Below are 21,808 nucleotides of genomic sequence, written 5' to 3'. Positions count from 1 at the left end.
CACACTGTGTCCAGATTATCACACGCTCACCAGGTCATAGTTGAAGACTTGAGATGGTGTTACACAGGGCTGCTATAGTTCGCATTAGTGCATTGAAGGGGAAGTTCATCACCCTGATAATAAGACAGTTTTTTTTAAGGCAGAAATGTAAAGAAATGTATGTATTTCAATTTTTTGTGACGTCAGACAAGCAGCACATACATTATGCTGTGTCATTGCACTTTTTCCGCAAAAAGGAAAGTGTTTAAATTGAGCAGGAATAGATAATCAGACACCTCATGTCACATCTCTTTTTATAGGAAAATTATTTTATTCATCATGTTTCATTTAACACAAAACAAAAGCAATTTTGTGTCTCGCCCACTTATAAAAATAACCAGAAATATTTTGATTTGCGAGGGCACGCAACAGATGTATCGAAACTTCATTGTGAAATGACTGGGATGGAATAACACTTGTCATAGGAGCCTTGCACGTAAACTTTAATGCTGACCTGAAAATAACCCTTGACCTTACCATGTGACCTCCGACTGCAGCATAACATGCGGGTCGCCTAATCTACTATCCAAGTTTTGTTGAAAAGTGACTTACGGTTGCAGAGTTAGGTGTCATAAGAGTCTTGCATGTAAACTTTAACGTTGACCTAAAAATGGCCTTTGACCTTTACCATGTGACCGCTGATTGCAGTATAACATGCAGGTCCCCAAAGTCCATCTACCATCCAAGTTTGGTTGAAAAGTGACTTACGGTTGCAGAGTTAGGTGTCATAAGGTTTGTGACAGATGGATGATGACAGACGACATTTGGATCCCTAAGTCTCGCCTTTACCTCTGGTGGGCGAGACAAAAAAAGTATGTAGCAATATTTGACTGGTTACTCCTTGTTTTTCTACATTTATAGGCCCATAAATAAGACAAGTGGAATGCCTCTGGCAGTCTCACCTGCATCACGCGATTCAATATAGCAGCAGTGCTGACTTTGAAAACTACTATAACTCGCACAAGATGTTCAGTGATACTTGGTTACTCTTATTTCCATGTTTTATGAAGTAGACCAATACACTTACAGAGATATGATGGTAATTCAACAAATACCTCCAACATGGTCAAAGTTCATTGACCTTACATGACCTTTGACCTTGATCATATGACCTGAAACTTGCACGGGATGTTCAGTGATACTTGATTACTCTTATGTCCAAGTTTCATGAGTCAGATCCATAAACTTAGTTATGATGGTAATACAACAGATACCCCCCATTATGGCCAAATTTCATTGACCTTTGATTTTGGTCATGTGACCTAAAATGCGAACAGGATGTTCAGTGATACTTGTGTACTATTATGTCCAAGTTTCATGAATCAGATCCATAAATTATTAAAGTTATGATGGTAATTCAACAGATAAACCCATTCGGCCAAAGTTCATTGACCCTAAATGACCTTTGACCTTGGTCATGTGACATGAAACTCTTGCAGGATGTTTAGTGATACTTGATCAACCTTATGTCAAAGTTTCATGAACTAGGTCCATATATATAAGTTATGATGACATTTCAAAAACTTAACCTTAGGTTAAGATGTTGATTTTGATTCCCCCAACATGGTCTAAGTTCATTGACCCTAAATGACCTTTGACCTTAGTCATGTGACATGAAACTAAGTTTCATGAACTAGGCCCACATACTTACTGAGTTATGCTGTCATTTCATTATGACTGGCGACCCTCATCCATTATTATGACTGGCGAACCCTTTCTACTATTATGAATAGCGACACTCATCTACCATTATGACTGACGAACCCTTTCTACTATTATGAATAGCGACACTCATCTACCATTATGACTGGCGAACCCCTTCTATTATTATGACTGGCGAACCCCTTTTAGTATACGTATTATGACTGGCGACCCTCATCCACTGTTATGACTGGCGACCCTCATCCACTATTATGACTGGCGACCCTCATCCACTATTATGACTGGCGACCCTCATCCACTATTATGACTGGCGAACCCCTTCTACTATTATGACTGGCGACCCTCATCCATTATTATGACTGGCGAACCCTTTCTACTATTATGAATAGCGACCCTCATCCATTATTACGACTGGCGAACCCTTTCTACTATTATGACTGGCGACCCTCATCCACTATTATGACTGGCGAACCCCTTCTACTATTATGACTGGCGACCCTCATCCATTATTATGACTGGCGAACCCTTTCTACTATTATGAATAGCGACCCTCATCTACCATTATGACTGGCGAACCCCTTCTACTATTATGACTGGCGAACCCCTATTAGTATTATGACTGGCGACCCTCATCCATTATTATGACTGGCGACCCTCATCCACTATTATGACTGGCGACCCTCATCCACTATTATGACTGGCGAACCCCATCTACTATTATGACTAGCGACCCTCATCTACCATTATGACTGGCGAACCCCTTCTACTATTATGACTGGCGAACCCCTTTTAGTATTATGACTGGCGACCCTTATGTATTATTATGACTGGCGAACCCCTTCTACTATTATGACTGGCGAGCCCCTTTTAGTATTATGACTGGCGACCCTTATGTATTATTATGACTGGCGAACCCCTTCTACTATTATGACTGGCGACCCTCATCCCCTATTATGACTGGCGACCCTTATGATTAATGTAGCCTCTTCCTTTTTATGACTAGCGACCCTTATCTAGTATTATGAATACCGACCCTCATTGTTGATTATGACTAGCGATCCTTATGATCAATTACCCTTATGGTCCATTATGAATAGCGACCCTTATCTTGCATTATGAAAATCGGACCTTATGACTCATGGTCCTTATGACCTTATGACTAGTGACCCCTTTTGCCTATTATGACTAGCGAGCTTTTGGGTATAGGATTTTACACGTTATGACTAGTGGTCCTTATGACCAGTTAGTATTATGACTTATGGTCCTTATGACTGACGGGCTTATCCAGTATATAGTCCAGATAAGATCCAAGTTGGCTGGCGAAAATTCCGTAAATTAAAGTTCACAATGATGGCAATGATGAAACTGATGTTGAAGCACGATGAATAACAAGAGTCACTGTAACGAGTTGAAATGTCCGTGAAGACGATGTTGATGATGATTAACAGTCAATTTCAGGAATCCATGGGTTGAAAAGCGTTCATTAAAACAGGTTAATGATCTCGATGAGAACTGAGAATTCCTCTCTTAAAGTAACTGCAAACAGTTCATTGATGGCGTGCAAATAATTCCACAGAGGATAAATGTTATATTCCAGTTGGAAATAAGCTATGCTCTGACATAAAGTCTGGCGTGAAACTCTGAGTTCTGATCTGATGTGATGAGATGTGATATAAAACTGCCAGCTTATATACAAATTAGTCACTATTCTAGAGGTTTCTAGTATTCACTATTCTGGAAGCTTCTGGTATTGTCTTTGAAAAGAACATTCCCGGCCCTTCTTTCAGAAGCAATCAAATTATAGAAGACTCTTGAATGACCTCAGTGAAATGAACAATTGTAAACAAAATAGCTAATCCTATATTGTTCATTTCCACTACCACTAGGAATCTCTTTGTGTTGCAGTCTATTGTCTACATTCCACAAATAACAGAGATTATTCAGCCTATTAAATATACATGCATAACAAAGCCTTACCATAGAGCCTTACTGATTCTGGAATATTCTTAATCATTCTATGCTATGAATATCCTTACAATTCTTCTTATATACTAGTATAACATTACTCCCTGATCTTACTCTGTCAAACTGAGTTACAATTAGAAATACGTCAAAATGATTTGAAAGTCACCTTCTTCTGTCAAAAAGACATTATTACAGTTTAAACAATATTCCACAACAATTCAAACAGTGAATTTACGAAAGACAAGAAAGGTAAACAGTCTGATCCGTTTGTGGAACCTTTGAAAGATTATGCTTTTCGTATTGTATATTACTGTCAAGATTATTTGTCATGTTTATTGCCCGTAACTTGCCCGAATTCTTTTATGTAGTTTTGTTACACGTTTTTGTCAGGATCAACCTTTCCCTCCCTATAGAACGTTTTTTTCTTAATATATATCTTCACTAACTCTGATAACTCCCTTGCCTTACTTTCTTCTTTCCACGTCTTTCTCGATCCTGACAATGTAATTTTAGTAGTTTTAATTATATCATAAGATCAATGGTGTACAGTCACATGATATATATATAATTATCATTCTATTTTGCAAACTTGAACATTGTATTGTAAAATGTAATCAATGAAATGTATACTTTTTTTAATACTTTTTTTTGTTTTTTACTTTTAACTAATTTCTACTTGTTTGTTTATACATGTATATGGGTGTGGGGATATGCGTGGCGTGCATGTGTGAAAATGGAAATATCCCTACCCCGGTAAACGGCACGGCAATTAAAAGACAATGTATCCCAATTCATGTATTTCGTTGCAGATCACGGTTTCTATTGACAAGTATGTGAATACAAAGCGTACGGAAAATATGTTCTACAATGGAATTAGTACGATTATTGAAATACATCGGCAGACAGGCGCATTATAATCAATCTAATTCACATTTTTATTTCATAACGAAGTCCATTATGTATATTGTTTTGCCCATACATTCTTCCAAACAAAACATGCATTTTTTGATGGGTAAACAGATACAAAATATTGTGAAAGATTTATGATGCAATGCCTCATCAATATATTTCATTTATTGGTTTCCGTTTCACAATGTTGGACATGATAAAGTGATATTACAAAGCATAGTATCATAATAACATGATAATAAATTTGATGAGCACAGTTGAAGAAATCAAGCTAGATCAGATGATTTTTTTTAGAGTAAAACGGAGGGGCTTACCAAAAAAGCAAAGCTTGTATGAAAGGCAGGCCCCTAAACTTAGTTTCGTTACATGACATACACATAATAATTTCGTATCAATAATGTGATAATTGTCTACGTGCACTTTGCAAAAAAAACATTATCTCAAAAAATGCGTGAAAAATATACATTAATAACAATACAGAGAGAGGGGAGAGAGGGGTGTAGAGACGGAGAGGTGGGGGGGGGGTAGAGAGAGGAGTGAAGTGCGAGTACTACGAGAAGGCAAGCAGCAGGAGCTGGTACTTTGGCGAGTTACATTTGAAAGAAAAGACCAAATATATATAATATACGCATATATATTCATATACAAATACATGAAACACAATATACACATGAAACACAATATTAGACCTCGTTTTTGTGTGGTACATTTCTGCCTTAGACAATACTCCCGATTCCCGTTGATTTATAGTCAATTAAGCTTTTAAGGGGATGAAATGACCAATAACATAGTGTGTGATCTCTCATTGAATTGTGCATTCTAATTACAGATAACTGTTGATATTACATAGAATGAAATGTAATCGTATTTGGACAGAGACTCTAAAATGTTCTTGAGAGAAAAGTATTTGTTTTGTGACGTGTCAACACTAATATTTGCGACATGAATGTATTAATTAGCATTTTATCATTCAAATATAGGCCTTTATTATTAAAGGACAAGTCCACCCTAACAAAAAGTTGATTTGAATAAAAATAGAGAAATCCAACAAGCAGAACACTGAAAAGTTCATCAAAATCGGATGTAAAATAAGAAAGTTATGGCATTTTAAAGTTTTGCTTAAATTCACAAAACAGTTATATGCACATCCTGGACGGTATGCAAATGAGGAGACTGATGACATCATCAACTCACTATTTCTTTTGCATTTTATTGTGAGAAATATGAAATGTTCTATTTTTTTCCTAATTGTCAAGTAAAACAATGATAAATACCTACATGAACATGTGGAATTAGCATGGTTCAGTCAAGTTGGTCCTTATTGTCAAATCTGTTAAAAATTAAATATTATATAATTTAAAAAAAAGTGAGTTAGTGAGGGACATCATTGACCATGCTGACTGTCTCATTCGCATGTCACTGAGTTGTGCATATCACAATTTTGTGAAAAATAAGCGAAACTTTAAAATAGCATAACTTTCTTATTTTACATCCGATTTTGGTGAAATTTTCAGCGTTATGCTAGTTTGAGTTTTCTCTATTTATCCAAATCAATATTTTTTCTTGGGTGGACTTGACCTTAAAGACTTCACTGCTAAGAATGTTGCTTTATGGATTAAAAGTGGCCAGATTTGAGTAGTTGAGGACTTGAGGTGTTAAGGCTGCTGGTTCGTATCTGCTCACCTGATATTTGACAAAGTTTAGGTTGCTGCCGGTCGAAACACATGTCTTCACAGTACGTCCCATAAAAAATAAAACGATACGAAGATATCGTTATTTTTGTTTTTATCATAAGTTATACTTTTTAGAATTGAGTAAATACGCCTCATTGCATGTTAGCTACTCATATCAGGCCATCTCCATTTTACATAATCCACGCACTAAATTGTTCGAGACCATGTATTATATGATGTCATTCAGGCGCCATGCATGATGTAAGATTTCATCATTGATCATTAACAGTTTATGGGGAATTCACCAGAATTGGCGCATCATGCAATCAGGCGCGTCATACTAGACCGAAATGTACAGTTTAATGTAACACCATGGAGAACATTAGATACAATTCAATTCAATTTCAATTTCAATTTTATTTCAATCATAAAATCATAAAATATATACAAAGTAACATGCAACAATCGAGATTTAATCTAATGAATGAAATTGGAGACTAATATGAAAGTTTAAAAAACTTGTGAGTCATAGTCCCCCAAAACAGGGAAAAGCAACACATGTTACGATATAATACAAACCACACACACACCATCACACACACACACACACCATGACACGCATGATACATAGGTACTTAAAATAGAGTTACAAGGAATAGGAAGAGACGAGCTGTCTCTTCAATAAGACCTTAAAAGATGACAATGTAGTGCATGACATAAAATTATTAGGTAAATTGTTCCAAATACGGGGACCGTTGTGTCTAAAAGAGTTGAGTAAGGACTGAGACGAAACATTTGGGTAATGGTATTTTATACATGAGCGGGTATTATGGGAATGGATAGATTTATTAAGAGTAAACATTTGACAAATTATTTTAGGTGCAATACTATTATTAACATTAAACATCATTATGGCAATTTGGAATGTATATATATCATAAATCGTAAGTGTTTGTAACCTAAAAAATAAAGGACGAGAGTGAGCTTGAAAATGAGAATTTGTACATATTCTAAGAGCTTTCTTTTGCAGTTTGTATAAAGATTCTAATTTAGTTTTACCCACTGCTGCCCAGGTAATGGTACAATAATATAAGTATGGTAAAATTAAACAGTTATACAACATAAATAATACATTTTGAGGTAGGGATATACGTAATTTACGGATGATACCAATGTTTTTAGATATTTTGTTTGCAATATATTGACGATGGTCCTGGAAAGATAGAGTATCATCAAGAATTATTCCTAAAAATTTAACTGAAGTGCACACATTCAAATTAACATGGTTTATAAGTATTCTAATATTATTACAATTATATGGGTGGGATTTTCTATTAAAATACAATACACACGTTTTGTCATTGTTTATGATTAATTCATTAGCATCAAACCATTGTATAACATTTTCTAATTCTCTATTTACCTGTAATATTAATCTATTGAAATCTTTATGACATGCAATTAAGTTGGTATCGTCGGCAAACAGTATAAAACGAAAAAAGGATGAAGAAGAGCTCAGATCATTTATATAGATCAAGAAAAGGAGAGGACCCAGTATAGAGCCCTGTGGGACTCCACACTGGATCCTCTTTCTATCGGAAACAAAATTATTATAACATGTGAAATGGGAACGATTACTCAAATAATTCTTAAACCACTGTAAGGCTACACCACGTATACCAAAAAACTGTAATTTACAGAGGAGAATATCATGGTTGATGACATCAAACGCTTTAGATAGATCAAGAAATAAGCCCTTATGTGTGAACTTTGTTTGTTAATTTATTTTGGGTGTAATCATGAAGGTCAATTAAAGCATGTGCACAGGAGGATTGTTTTCTAAAACCGTACTGAGAGTCATCAAGGAGATTATATTTATTTATATGATTAAAAACCCTATTGTAAATCAATTTTTCTAATATCTTAGAAAAACAAGGGAGCAAAGTTATAGGGCGATAGTTAGAAAATATATGGGGATCCCCTTTCTTAAATATGGGTATACCAATACCAATGACTATAGTTCCTATGACCATGACAACTGCGTAAATATCATCATGAAAATACATAGTGGAAACACAACCAAGAAAAATATGAAAAACATGAAAAATAGACTCGATTGATCAGTTCCTGGATTTTTAACTATCCGGGTTCTGGTCGGGTTGACTGTGTTGTACTCTGCTTTCATGATTGCATCCCGTGCCCCTGGCCATGCATGTGGACCGACCAACCGGTAGAATGGCGGATAGTTGGGACCGAAAAGGAATTTGAAGGCAAGGACTGGGTCCGACTTGAGAAGATCCATGAACCGAGGTAGGCATCCGACTTTTGCAGCTAGCATATCACAGTATGGGATAGGTGCAAACTAGACAATTCAGTTAAAAGAAGAAGATATTAAATGCCTCGAATTTTTACTTTCATCAGTATTATGTCTACATATTCGCAAATTATTGGAGATAAAATATTTTGGTTAACACAAGACGACATGTAGAATCATATACTTCAAGAAATTAAGATAATTGAGAAAAATCACTACCACTATTGGCCCATGCATGTCCTTTTAATCATCTCTAATGCATACTCATCTGAATCTGCCATTGTCTTTCAACATGTTCAAGAAATTACTTGCCTTGCACGTGGGTCACTGAAAAAAAATCAGTGGCCAATGGCGCAATGGGTATTACAGAATTCAGTATAGGTTAAGTGAAATAGGGCCCCGGCCCTCAACTTACAAAGAGTTGTGATTGATTCAATCAATATTACACATGGAAAGTATTATCATCTAAAGTGCCTGTGCCTATGCTTATAAGATATAGTCGTGCAGGAATTGATAATCCCTGCACGACTTATCACTGACATGACCAGTTAGTAATCTTCAGTATGCATGCGAAGGCACAGTGAATTTTCGAGACGAACGAACTTTACTTTCCACACTTGGGATTAATTGAATCATTCGGATGTTTAAGTAAGACTTATTCCAGGGACCTGATATTAATAATAGAAGTAACTATTAAAGCTTTGCCAACCAGAGGTACTCGCCATGGTATAGTTTTAAACCGCCAATCAAAATCAAGGATTTCGTGAAGTCACCAATGGAAAGCAAAGTTACTGAAGTAGTGACTTTTTTGCAACGGGGCCAAGATGTATACGTACACGTATCTTATGATTGTCGTAGAGCTTCTTAAAAATATTTTTCCTCCTGGATACATCCTCAAGCATTCTCTCTTGGCATGGTAGTTCGACCAGTCCTTCAAAGACCCGCGTCGCAAGACGGGCCTGGAGTTCATTGATGGGCCCTCGGGCACCTGCTGAGTTGGTGGCACCGACCATGGCTAATGTTTGGCGGGAAAGACGCGGCGGGAAAATGTGCCAAAAAAGTTCCAAGTCCTTATAAGACTCTAATATAGAATTATAAAACATGTGATGACATGATTTTAATATATGAAATGATGGTGATACAGGGAAGGAAACAGAATTGGACGATGATTCGCTAATCTCATGTGACAAGCAAGCATATAGACATGATAGATCTATAGAAAAACAACTTTTTGAATAAACATGCACTTCATAGAACATAATTGAAATAATTGAAAACAAAAGTGACTTATAGCTAAATAAGACAAAACAAAAAGTGTGATAAGTGAATGTGACATACTTTGTTTCTTTGAAGTATGCCCCAACCGCCACACTGCACTAAGGGAAATTCAAGTATCGGCCCAAACACGCAAAGGATTAAAAATCGAACCTTGCAGAATAGACCTGTCGATGAATGGAAATTTGAACTCATAACCAGTCGCGAAGATGACCACATCCACGTTCTCGACCACGGTGCCGTCGAAAAAGATGACATCGCTTTCCGTGAAGCGAGCGATGTTAGGTTTGGCTTGGAGAGCACCGCACCAGATGCGAACCTCAAGATTAAAAATGATATTGACATTAAAACTTAAATACATTGTATTCTTTCGCTGCAATTATTAAAGTTAAAGTGATTAAAAGAGAAAATATGAACATCTTTAAACCGTAATTTATATCTATAAATCGTGTCATAAATATTTGTAATTGTATTGCGTTATATGCATTAGATACATGTATTTAATTTATGCTTGTAGTACTAAGAGTAACAACAGCTTTTAATACCTCTTGTTCGAAGGCATTAAGAAGGTTTGGAGTTACAACCTCAAACCAAGATTAGGAATATTTATTCTCCTAACGTATTTTCAATTTATTTTTTAATGGTTTTTTTTCATCTGATTTACTAAAATTCCCCTGTAGGCCTTCTTTTATTTGTATTGTGTACTTCTTTTTTTTTTTGGGGGGGGGGTAAGTGAAAATACAATAACAACAAAATGACAGTTAAAAATGTATTTTGAAATCAATCTTTTAAAAATTGCATATAAAAAAATACAATGGTATACTGTGAAACCTTTAAGATATTGCAAACAAATTATCTGTAAATTTCGCCAGCTCCATGAGCCTGACTTGGCAACGAACATTAAAATGTGCCTTTCCCCTACCTGTTATGCTCGGGTAAATGATTATTGCCCAGTTCCCCCCCCCCCCTCGATAATTTGGCTAGGGAAATTTTCTTACCCCAATGAGATCATTGACCATGATGCTAGTGGAAGAAAAGAGTGGTCGCTCGGATTTGAGACCGAGGCTCTCCATATTTAGCCGGTAAGAGATGAATGACTGCATCCACATCTTCCACAAGGCGAGGGGCACCAAGCCCCTGACTCGACGAATGATGTAAGCATCGATGGGGACACCCCCTGGCCCCGCCCTGGGTAATACTGTCGTACCACTCTTCATCGAAAGATAGGTCTGGTATAAGAGATAAATATTACAAGATACAAGGATTGATGTTTGAGAGGCCTTAAATTCAGGGGCGTCGGTATACAAGAAGTGAACAATATTTTGAAATTAGGGTCTGCATACACTTTCTGATTAACATGATTAAACAGGAACCGGGTATTGTCCCATGCCAGCTTGCATAATTATTCCGCTCCTTTTTATAATCTATATTTCCGTGCGTACTCGCCTATAGATGCTTGCTTACTATATTCATTTTTCCGTGCCTCCTTGCCAAATTTTGTGTCCGCTTATGTATTCCGAGTCCGTGCAAACGTACCGCCATGCAAATGCGGTGCCTGCTTACACTAAGGATCGACCTACATGGGGGCATGGCGGAAAACGCATCCCCTAGCTCTCGAGTTTTTAGGAGTGAAAAAAGGGAAGGATAGAGAAAAGAAACGCATGAAAAGAAAAGCTGTACTGGTATATGCCATTAAGTTCTTACTACCCCTGTAGTAATTCTATTGAAAAAAATAGGTCATCTTGCGCGCCCTCCCATCAAAATATCATTGTTAATATTAGCGTACTTTCGCAATCACTACGCAGATGCTTCCTACAACGCATCAATTCATTTGAAAAAGCAAGTCAAATTACAATGAACAGCCTGAGAGGTGTTTGTCGAAAGTTGATGGACCAGGACATCATATCTGAAGATTCGGGCCGGACGAAGAATTGTTGGTATTGTTTGTCGACATGACTCTGCTGTTTTGATTTACCGATTTTTGATAAAGGCTGCTTTGCATGAAGGGCTTTTGACAATAGATTCTCACCGATACCGAAATCGTCTGCTTAGTAGTTGCTAAAAAACCCATTGCTGCAACACTCCTGACAACTCCAATTTGACACAAACTGACTGCTTCTATGAACATTATTGTTAAGAAACTCAAACATGAACGTGGCCGCATGTAAGGAATGGCATCAGAATGGTGTTCATGCCTGAGAAACACATTGACACACACTGCATGTGTTCAAACTGTGTGTTTAATAATAATAATAATATTCCGCATTTATATAGCGCTTAATACATCGGAACGACGTCTCTATAAGCGCTTTACAGACATATTATTACCCCGGTCATCGGATCCTTGCATGTCCGCATACAATGTACGCACCTTCTCCACTCCCTGGGGAGCATTCCAACAAGAGTTCCAAGACTCAATTGCTAGGCATACTACATGTAGGCTTTCACATCCTACCAGGTACCCATTTAACGCCTGGGTGGAGAGTGGCAACGTGTGGATTAACGCTTTGCCAAAGGACGCTAGGCCATGGTGGGATTCGAACACACGACCCTCTGATTACAAGGCGAGAGTCAGAACCGCTACACCACGACGCTTCCACATTTACGGTGTGGATCATATGAAGATGTTATCCACACTATTTACATGCATACTCATATCTTAACAGTGTGAAGATAATTCCACACTGTGTAAGTGTTCACTGTCTGTTCACATACAGTGGAATAGATAGATATATAGAAAGGTGCTTTCGTTTAATTGCACTGTCAAAGTGCTCAAACTTAAAAGTGTGACGATGTATGTTTTCGCTCTGTGGACACCTCTACAGCGTTGTTGTTCATAGTCTATGTGAAAATATTGTTCACACTGTTAAAATGCTTCCACATTGTGGACATCTGAGTGTCAATGTGTTCAAATGCTTCAATATGTGGAAAAATATAGAAAACTGCATGTGAATGTGGTTTATCATTGTGTTTCACACTGCGGGACACACGACGCTGTGATGGTGTGTGTGGGGGGGTGTGCGTGTGTGTGTGAAGGTGTGTTCTTTTCAATGTTTGAGTTCTGTGAATACGGCCATGAACAGTCCAACTTTTCGATCTGAAGAGAGATATTTACAGTAGTATAGGCCTCTTACCATTTTCGCATGCATACTGGTGTCGACCGCTACATCGCCTGCCGAATGGGCGCCACCTATTAGGAAAGAAGAAACAAGTATCCGAAAGTAAAATTAAAGTGCAGAAACTTTGTTATTCCTTGGCCGAGTTTGATCAAATTTTCAATGTTTTTTTTTTGCCCGATTTTTAATCTCTTCAAATCATATTTTTTCAGCCTGGAGTTCTCCTTTAATAAAGAAATCAAGAAATAGAAATGAAAGAACCTTCGGACTGAATATTAAAGCAGTAACACAGTAAACTGTTTTGTTATATTCTCATACTTAAATAATTCTTTATTATAAAGAATTATTTAAGTATGAAAATATAACAAAGTGCATATAACATAATTTAAAAGTGCACTGATCAGGAGATAATACGTTACTGGATTGTTAGCAAGTTGGATTAATGATATTGAATATTTGATCCTTGTTGAATTTGATGATCAGTTTATACTCATATGGTTTGTATTGAATGCTCTTATCCATATTTTATGTTCTGAATTTGATCTGATTTAGCCATTGTTTCGAGGGACATTTGAATTTGGAGATTGGAATTAAAATCTAATTCCCATAAAATATTGTGTCAACTGTTACTTTGTCTAGTGGCGTACCGTGGGTCACGGCATTTGGGGGGAGGGCACCATCAACAAATTTGAGCCTCTTAGTGGGCACGCGAAGCGCGTATAATTGCCAGGTAAGCTAATTGAGCGCTAATTGAGCTTTCAGAATACCATAAATTGTATGGACTGTGCCATTAAACGGATATGTATCTCACCGATCCATTAATGCTGATTTTTTTTATTCAGACGTAAAAAGGAACATTATAAGCAATTTTTTATAAGCATGATACGTACCTGACTCACTAAACAAACAATGAGAGCGCGAAGTGCGAGCTAATATTTTGTTTGCACATATTGACCCAAACAGGGACAATTTGAGGACTTTTTAAAGAAAGTCATAAAGAGCATACATATCTCACCATAGCCATCTAATGCAAGCGCTTGCTTATTTTGTTAGAGTTAAATTGAAACACATGAAACACTTTTGTAATCATTGTGATCATGAACATGATACGTATATCACTAATCAAATAATGCGAGCGCGAAGCGCGAGCTGACATTTTTTTAAATTCAAACCCGAAGAGGGGAATTCTAATGCTTGCTCGTACACTGCAAAAAACTCCGGTATTAATTTAACACCAGCCCGGAATCTATATACATCCACACCAGAGTATTGAAACAACACCAGTTTGGAATCAAACCGATGCTGTTTTAATACTAATTTGTGTTGTATAAACACCTTTCTGGTGTTAGACCAAAACGAAACTGGTATTGCTTAACACTTCTCTGGTGTGGACATATATAGATTCCGGACTGGTGTTAAATCAACACCGGAGTTTTTGCAGTGTAGGAATTCACTAATACCATAAGTATTTCACTATACAAAAAATGCGAGCGCGAAGCGCGAGCTGAAAATTTTCGGTATTCAGACTAGAAAAAGGGACATTTTAAGAATAGTTTTTAGGAATTCATGAAGAGTTAACATAATTATCTTACCAATCCACTAATGCGAACGTAAGAACGGATTTAGAAATATTTAATATTCAGATCTTAAAAAGGGACAATCACTTTAGGTAATCATGAAAAGAAGCATAACATTATGCCACTACATAAAACAATAATAACTTGAATTAATAGGCCTATTTGGTGTATATTGACTTGAAAACGGGATGTTTTAGTACAATAGGAATTAAACAGACAATGCAAGCAACATGAATGATGAACACATAGGCCCTTAGCAAATTATGTTTTACAAAGTTATGAAAAAAATATTCTTATGTAATATTGTAATGTAATATATAATTTAACATAGTATAATATAACCTAATTTCTTCACCCCCACTACGTTTTTCGTTCTTTCTCTCTCTTTTACTCCTTTTCCCCGCTTTTTTTTGCCAGCCGATGGGGGGGGGGGGCGTGCCCCCCATGCCCCCCCCCCCCCCGTAGTTATGCCAATGACTTTTTTCTGGGTTCTCTATTTAAGAAGTTGCCACTGGACCAACAAGCTATCATACCTCCCTTTGGCTGTGACAATTACATTAACTAAAGTTTGAGGAAAATCCATTAAAGTTTGAGAAGATTATTTCAATTTTAAGTTTTTGATTCGTGATATCACATACGAGCAGCTGTCACGTATATTATGTAAAATAGAATGCATAAATTTGAATTATTTTAACATGTTTAATGGTTTAATGACTAAAAAATTTCTTTCAGGAGCGGGTGCGGAATAATTTGTTGATATACTGAAGGTACAATTACACAAATTTTCTTTTTTTTAGGAAATGACATTCCAATTACTTTTTTTTTTCACTATTACAAAGGAAGCTGCACTCGCATATGACGTTACAAATAAAAAAAAATCTGATAACTTTTAAAATATTTGATGGATTTTCCTCAAACCTTCACCAATATCTTTTTATTATTTTTCTGCTATTTTTACAATAAACATTTTGTCAGGGTGACCGGCCGGCCTCCCCTTTGAACCATCTGACCATAATCTAAATCTCATAGAAGAAGTACTCGAATATAAATACTTATTCATATGCAATTCTAATAAGAAATCAAATGAAGAAGATGAATGTTTTATTATTATACTTCACTTTCATTTGTTTCCAAAGTGTACATATGAATGCAATATTTTGAAAGTGAACATTTCACTGCTGGTACGGTGTCCCACAGCGTGCCCGACAGTGTGTTCACAGCGTGGTCACAGTGTGTTCACAGCGTAGTCACAGTGTGGTCACAGTGTGTTCACAGCGTGGTCATAGTGTGTTCACAGCGTAGTCATAGTGTGGTCACAGTGTGTTCACAGCGTGGTCACAGTGTGTTCACAGCGTAGTCATAGTGTTGTCACAGTGTGTTCACAGTCTGTTCACAGTGTAGTCACAGTGTGTTCAAATTCTGTTCACAGCGTAGTCACAGTGTTGTCACAGTGTGTTCAAAGTGTGTTCACAGCGTAGTCACAGTGTGGTCACAGCGTAGTCACAGTGTGTTCACAGCATAGTCACAGTGTGTTCACAGCTTAGTCACAGTGGGGTCGCATTGTGGTCACAATGTGTTCACAGCATATTCACAGTTTGGTAACAGTTGGTCACAGTGCGATCACAGTATCGAACACGGTGAGAGTGTCGTCACACTGTTACATTTGAGTATTTGAACAGTGCGAATCACATTTTCACAGAGTTCCCGAGGTAAACACATTTTGGACAATCACACTGTAAAAGTGCTAGTGTGGAAATGTAATACCAGAGAATATGAGCGGATGAACCACTTTTCACAAACTCCACTATGTGAACACAGTATAGAATACACTGTGTGAAAATGTGTTCAATCCAGTAGAATAAGACCATACCGACGACGACGACGGTTTTGCCAGCGTATTTCATTCCGTTTCTGAAGTCACAACTGTGAATGATGTCGCCCTTAAAGTCATCCATTCCGGGAATAGAGGGAATATAACTCTTGTTATGAAGCCCTGAGCACACCATCACCGCATCGAACACCTCCTCATCGACCTCACCGCTCGGGCCTTGACTCTTCACGTGCCATCGACCTATGGGGGGACATTACATAAAAAGTGGCGTATACTTACGATACCATACTATTTTCTTTTATCTCTTTGCATTTATTCAAGGAGAAACATAAATATATTAGCACCTTTTGAATTTATGAGCATGATTTATGTATATCCTGCTAACTTAATAATGCATGCGAGAAACGTACGTGAGTTGGATTTATTTATATATGCCTGTGTATCTTATAGCTTCACGCATCGGATTCAAACGGTGGGAACAAAACATATACTGATTTTATTCTAAACAGTTTTTCCGATCCCGGGTTGAGATCATGAACAGGATTTTTATTTTATCCATGCATAGTATAACGGCTCAGCGGCGAACAAAATGAATGCCTTAGTAATGAATGCAAAAGGGTATTAAGAGGTAAAGTTACCAATAGACCAGTTCGTAGTTACCTCATGGACAACTTTGGTCAAATGACCTTTCATTTCTTTCACTGAGATAGGCAGATTTCAATGCAAGATATTATGTAAGGATGCCTTACATAGCAGGATGAAGAATTTGAATAGACCTGGGGGCCGTTTCATAAAGCTGTTCGTAAGTTAAGAGCGACTTTAAGAATGACTGGTGATCCTTACTTACGCGCTTAACCATCGCCAATGAATATCATTTACCACAAGAAAGGATCACCAGTCGTTCTTAAAGTCGCTCTTAACTTACAAACATCTTTATGAAACACCCATCAGGTGACTAGAATAGCACACCATTGAACACTCTATGAAGGTATTTGTTGCATTTCTACTTTGAATGCATATAGCATGTTGTACAATGTACTTGGCAAACTGAAATACCAGTCGTTCGTGGACGCATTGGGTTTTTTTTTGTGTGAATGTAAATGAAAAACACAATTCAAAAGAATATAATGAATAATCAAGACCTTAAAGATGGTGCTTATCTCATTAAATTATAAACCACCATGTCACTTTAGTACAAATGACCTTCCTCTGATCATGCGCAGTATCTTCTGATCATGCGCAGAGTGGAACTACGAACTGGCTGCATTGTACCCGTTTCATAACATTTGTTGTAATAACAAATTTACAGTTTAATGCTACTAAAATCATTCAATTTGATTGACTGATGGTAAACTTGTTCTAAAAATTGTGCATTATGTATCATAACAAGTTTTTACAAGAGATCCTGTATTTTGTAAACATGGTAAAGTTTACCTTTCAAAAATATATATGTTTGTACTCAGGTATGACACTTAATTTCAGGGCAATCATGATATAATGTCACCTTCAGATAAATTTCAATGCCTCTCAGAGTCTGTAAAAATTGTTGTAACTCAATGAATTAGAATGTATACAAGATATACATGATATCATATACTAACTTTAGTCTTTAAAATTAATATTTTTTTTTAAAGAAGAAACTAACCGGTCTTATCAAAGTCTTTCGTGGGCTCCACGCGGATAACCCTCGTGTTGAATCGTATTCGTGGCTCAAGATCAAACTGTTTGGCATAACCCTGGTAATAGCTCAGAACCTGATTGCCCCGGATGTATGGTGGAACCGATGGATCGAATGGGTAGTCACTAAAACACATCATCTCCTTGCTCGAGTTTGTGATGAGGCAGTCGTAGATGGCGCCCCTCTTCTCTGTCCCAGGGACCCTTCGGTCGCTGGTGACCCAAATACCGCCTTGATTTAAAAAAAATGATCACATCACATTCACAAAGAATTAGTTTGATTAGGCTTAATTTTCCACAGCGAAAACATTGAAGTTTTTTTTTACGAAATGATCAAAATGGGATGCCAAAACTAAACTGGTAAATATTATATTGTTCTCAATTTTTACCAAATCGCTATTCAACCCACTCGGAGACTTATATCCATTCGTCATATTCATGATGATGTCCAGATCTGCAATCTGTACATTAATCAATTAAATGGGAGATGAGTAGGAGCGAAGATAGATTATACAACAACAACAACAACAACAAAAAGACGTTGGACACACAGGAGGTAGCAACTCTGTAAGCAGTGCTTGTGACGAGTGCACCGAGACATAGACAATGAAGGGGAAAAACAAACTGAAAGAAAAGATTAAAAGATTCATAGGTCGGAACATTCAGTGTCAGGATAATTGGTTTGTCCATGATGTACAGAGAATCCGGCTATTAGTGAAACATCTATGTTTTCAACCCTTCACTGGGACTCTCAAACACCAATGCATTTCTAGCCATTGTGAGATGTTTCTTTTAGAAATTATCAGAAGTCTAATTGTTTATTATTATCATCATTCCAAATCAAACCATCCTTCGCACCAATTTGCCCACAACATTCACAGCACCGAGGAGCATGGACCTTTTACTTATAGCCTTTATGCAAGATGATCTCCGGCTTGTGAAGCATGAGGCCTTGGCATCTACTAATTAAAATGCTTTTTTCTCAAAGATGCCGAAACGTCAATCTCCATATTTTTTCCGTGGACCAATGTTGTCTTTACTGGCTATTGAAAAAAGGGTAGGCCTACAGTGGTGTACAAACACATTGTTTGATTGATTGATTTTATTCGTCAAGAATATCACAGGAGATTACAATGAAATTGAAGAATACCTTGACAGGATAGCCCATGAAAGCCGAAAGGCTTATTTCCAATGGGGTCCTATAGTTAGTATAAAACATTAACATATTGTAACAAAAAATATAAACTACGACAAGTACTGCAATACTGTGTAAAACTAAAATACATTGTAGATAATTTTGTGAAAGGTATACCTGACGCGTCTCTATTTCAGTTTCAAACATCTCACATGCTTTTCCAACGATTAACTCTAATCATTTTGAATAAACTTACATGTTTTTTTTCTAAAAATCATACTATGATTTCATGCGTTAATAAACAGTAAGTTGTTGCAATAATTGTTGGAATACATCACAGCCATGCACGAAAAAAAATCTTAGATTTGATGGAATAATAATGATATCAACATGCCTATTTGTTCTGTCTGTTCGAAGCACACAGGTTCGATTCCCTCTTCGAGACAGGTTTTGGTAGAAACCAGACCGCTTATCCCGGCCCCAATAACAGCAACCCTCTTCACAGCCATGACGAATATTAGTGATACCTGTAAATTGCATAAGTGATCTCATTATTCAAATGCTCATAACTTCCCCATAATTCATTCAATCTTCCTCAAACTCCCGCTCAAACTTTCAGTTATATATGGTTCTTTGATTCACTTCTTTGATACAAATCCAACTGGTTTCAAAGGTTTTTCTCCTTTTATTACATGTCCATCTTTATAGCCCAGAAGGAAAAACCAGAAAGACCAGTAAAAATTGTTACTGGTTTCCAGTAGAATTTTACTGGTTTCCAGTATATTTTTACTGGGCCAGTTGATTTTTAACTGGACCAGTAAAAATCAACTGGAGACCAGTTCCAACAATTGCATTCCAGTTGAAGCAATTAGTAATACCAGTTAAATTGTTTTTCATCAAACTGGTCCAATAAATGGTTTCCAGTAGATTTTTACTGGTTTCCCGTATATGTTTACTGGACCAGTTGATTTTTAACTGGACCAGTAAAAATCAACTGGAGACCAGTTCAAACAATTGCATTCCATTTAAATTGTTTTTCATCAAACTGGTGTTACTGGTCCAATAAATAATGACTTTATTTCAAGTCAGATCATTTGACGAATTATGGAAAATGAATCTTGCAATTCAGAGAAAGTTATTATCGTTATCGATTGTTATCACCATTCTTCTTATAATTATCATAATTATTATTATTATGATTATTTTGATGATTGTTGTTATCATTCTTATTACTGTTATCATTGTTATTGATATTGTAATTATTATTATTAATATTATCATAATTATCAAAAATTAACATTATCATTAAAATAATTATTTCATTTGATTATGATTAAGAGCAAGTTATATTCCTCTGATATAGTCAACTGATCTAAATTAATTCATTGTTTGAAATTGAACTGGTCAAGACCAGTAATACCAGTAATTCTGATGATGCTGATCACGTGGTTTACCTCATTTGCATAGTTCCTGTTTTTAAAAGAAAAATCAGGATTTAGAATGGAGTATCCTTGCAATGACACTCATCGTTGTTTAAAAACTTTCTAAATAAGTGTGTGAACTAATTCACAATAAAAATGTGTAATTCATATATCACATTTCAAATAACAGCAGAAAGATTAATTTACTCACCATCTTTTCCATCACATTTCACTGACCATGGTATATAAGAAACCAAATGCATGTAATAATAAATTGATCCAGTAAGACCAGTACGAGGACCAGTTCGACCAATTCCAGACCAGTAGAAAATACCAGTAAAGACCAGCTTAAATTGGAAACCAGTATGAAGACCAGTAACAACCACCAGAAACAAGACCAGAATAAAATTCCAGTAATTCAAGACCAGTTTAATTTTTAACTGGACCAGTATAACTTTAACTGGACCAGTATGACCAGTTAGACCAGTAAACCGATGTTCCAATTTCCAGAGTTACCAGTTAAAATTCTATTGGTCTTACTGGTCCAGTGGAACTGGTTTTTCCTTCTGTGAGATTACTAGGCCTACATCTAAATTACGTAACTTATCGAATGAACATACACATCATCATGGATTCATGATCAAGGTGCAGTCAAGCTGTGTAGCATTAAATGTACACCTAAACCTTATAAACCAATAGGTAATATGTACATTTAGATATTAGGCCTACATAATCCTACACTGAACACATATCATATGTTAAATATTCCGTATCGTAACTACTTACCTTGGCATAGGTGACTCGCCATACGCATATATAGACCTATTGATTCCTCAGTATTTATGAAATATTTTATTCAACGTAGGATCAAAATGATATGGTCCATTCACTATGCTCAATCACCAAAACTTTGATACATGGCCAGGGCCTTTAGTGAATCATGATCGTTCACGCATTACAATATCATATAATACTCTTTTTTCCCCCAGAATCTACCCCGACAAAGACTGTGGTTATTGAGTTGACAGTTCCTTTTGAACCTAATATTCGTAATTAGGCGAGGGAACGAAAAGAAGTGAGGTAAGTTCAATTGAATAGGGACATATCTCAGAATTGTGAGTCGCATCTAATATGCTTTGAAGTCAGAAGTGGAGGGGTGGACGGGTGGTTATACAATAAACAGCACATTAAGACAAATCTTCACCACGTCGGTT

General features: G+C 36.6%; 1 protein-coding gene across 1 annotated transcript; it reads right to left on the bottom strand.

The window, feature by feature from the left end:
- Window positions 1-6,679: 6,679 nt before the first annotated feature.
- LOC129277358 (dimethylaniline monooxygenase [N-oxide-forming] 2-like) lies at window positions 6,680-21,485 on the bottom strand. The gene is made up of 9 exons (XM_064110295.1): window positions 21,381-21,485; window positions 19,568-19,700; window positions 18,007-18,270; window positions 16,401-16,601; window positions 12,972-13,027; window positions 10,836-11,066; window positions 9,991-10,156; window positions 9,399-9,643; window positions 6,680-8,610 (listed from the first exon to the last, which is right to left on the bottom strand). Exons 2-9 carry the CDS (start codon window positions 19,680-19,682, stop codon window positions 8,272-8,274), a joined length of 1,617 nt encoding a protein of 538 aa, XP_063966365.1. The 5' UTR covers window positions 19,683-19,700; window positions 21,381-21,485; the 3' UTR covers window positions 6,680-8,271.
- Window positions 21,486-21,808: the final 323 nt, after the last annotated feature.

This window comes from Lytechinus pictus, chromosome 15 (genome assembly GCF_037042905.1).
Source record: "Lytechinus pictus isolate F3 Inbred chromosome 15, Lp3.0, whole genome shotgun sequence".
NCBI lineage: Eukaryota > Metazoa > Echinodermata > Echinoidea > Temnopleuroida > Toxopneustidae > Lytechinus > Lytechinus pictus.
The sequence above is the reverse complement of the archived record's forward strand: the minus strand, read 5'-3'. Positions and strand labels throughout refer to the sequence as shown.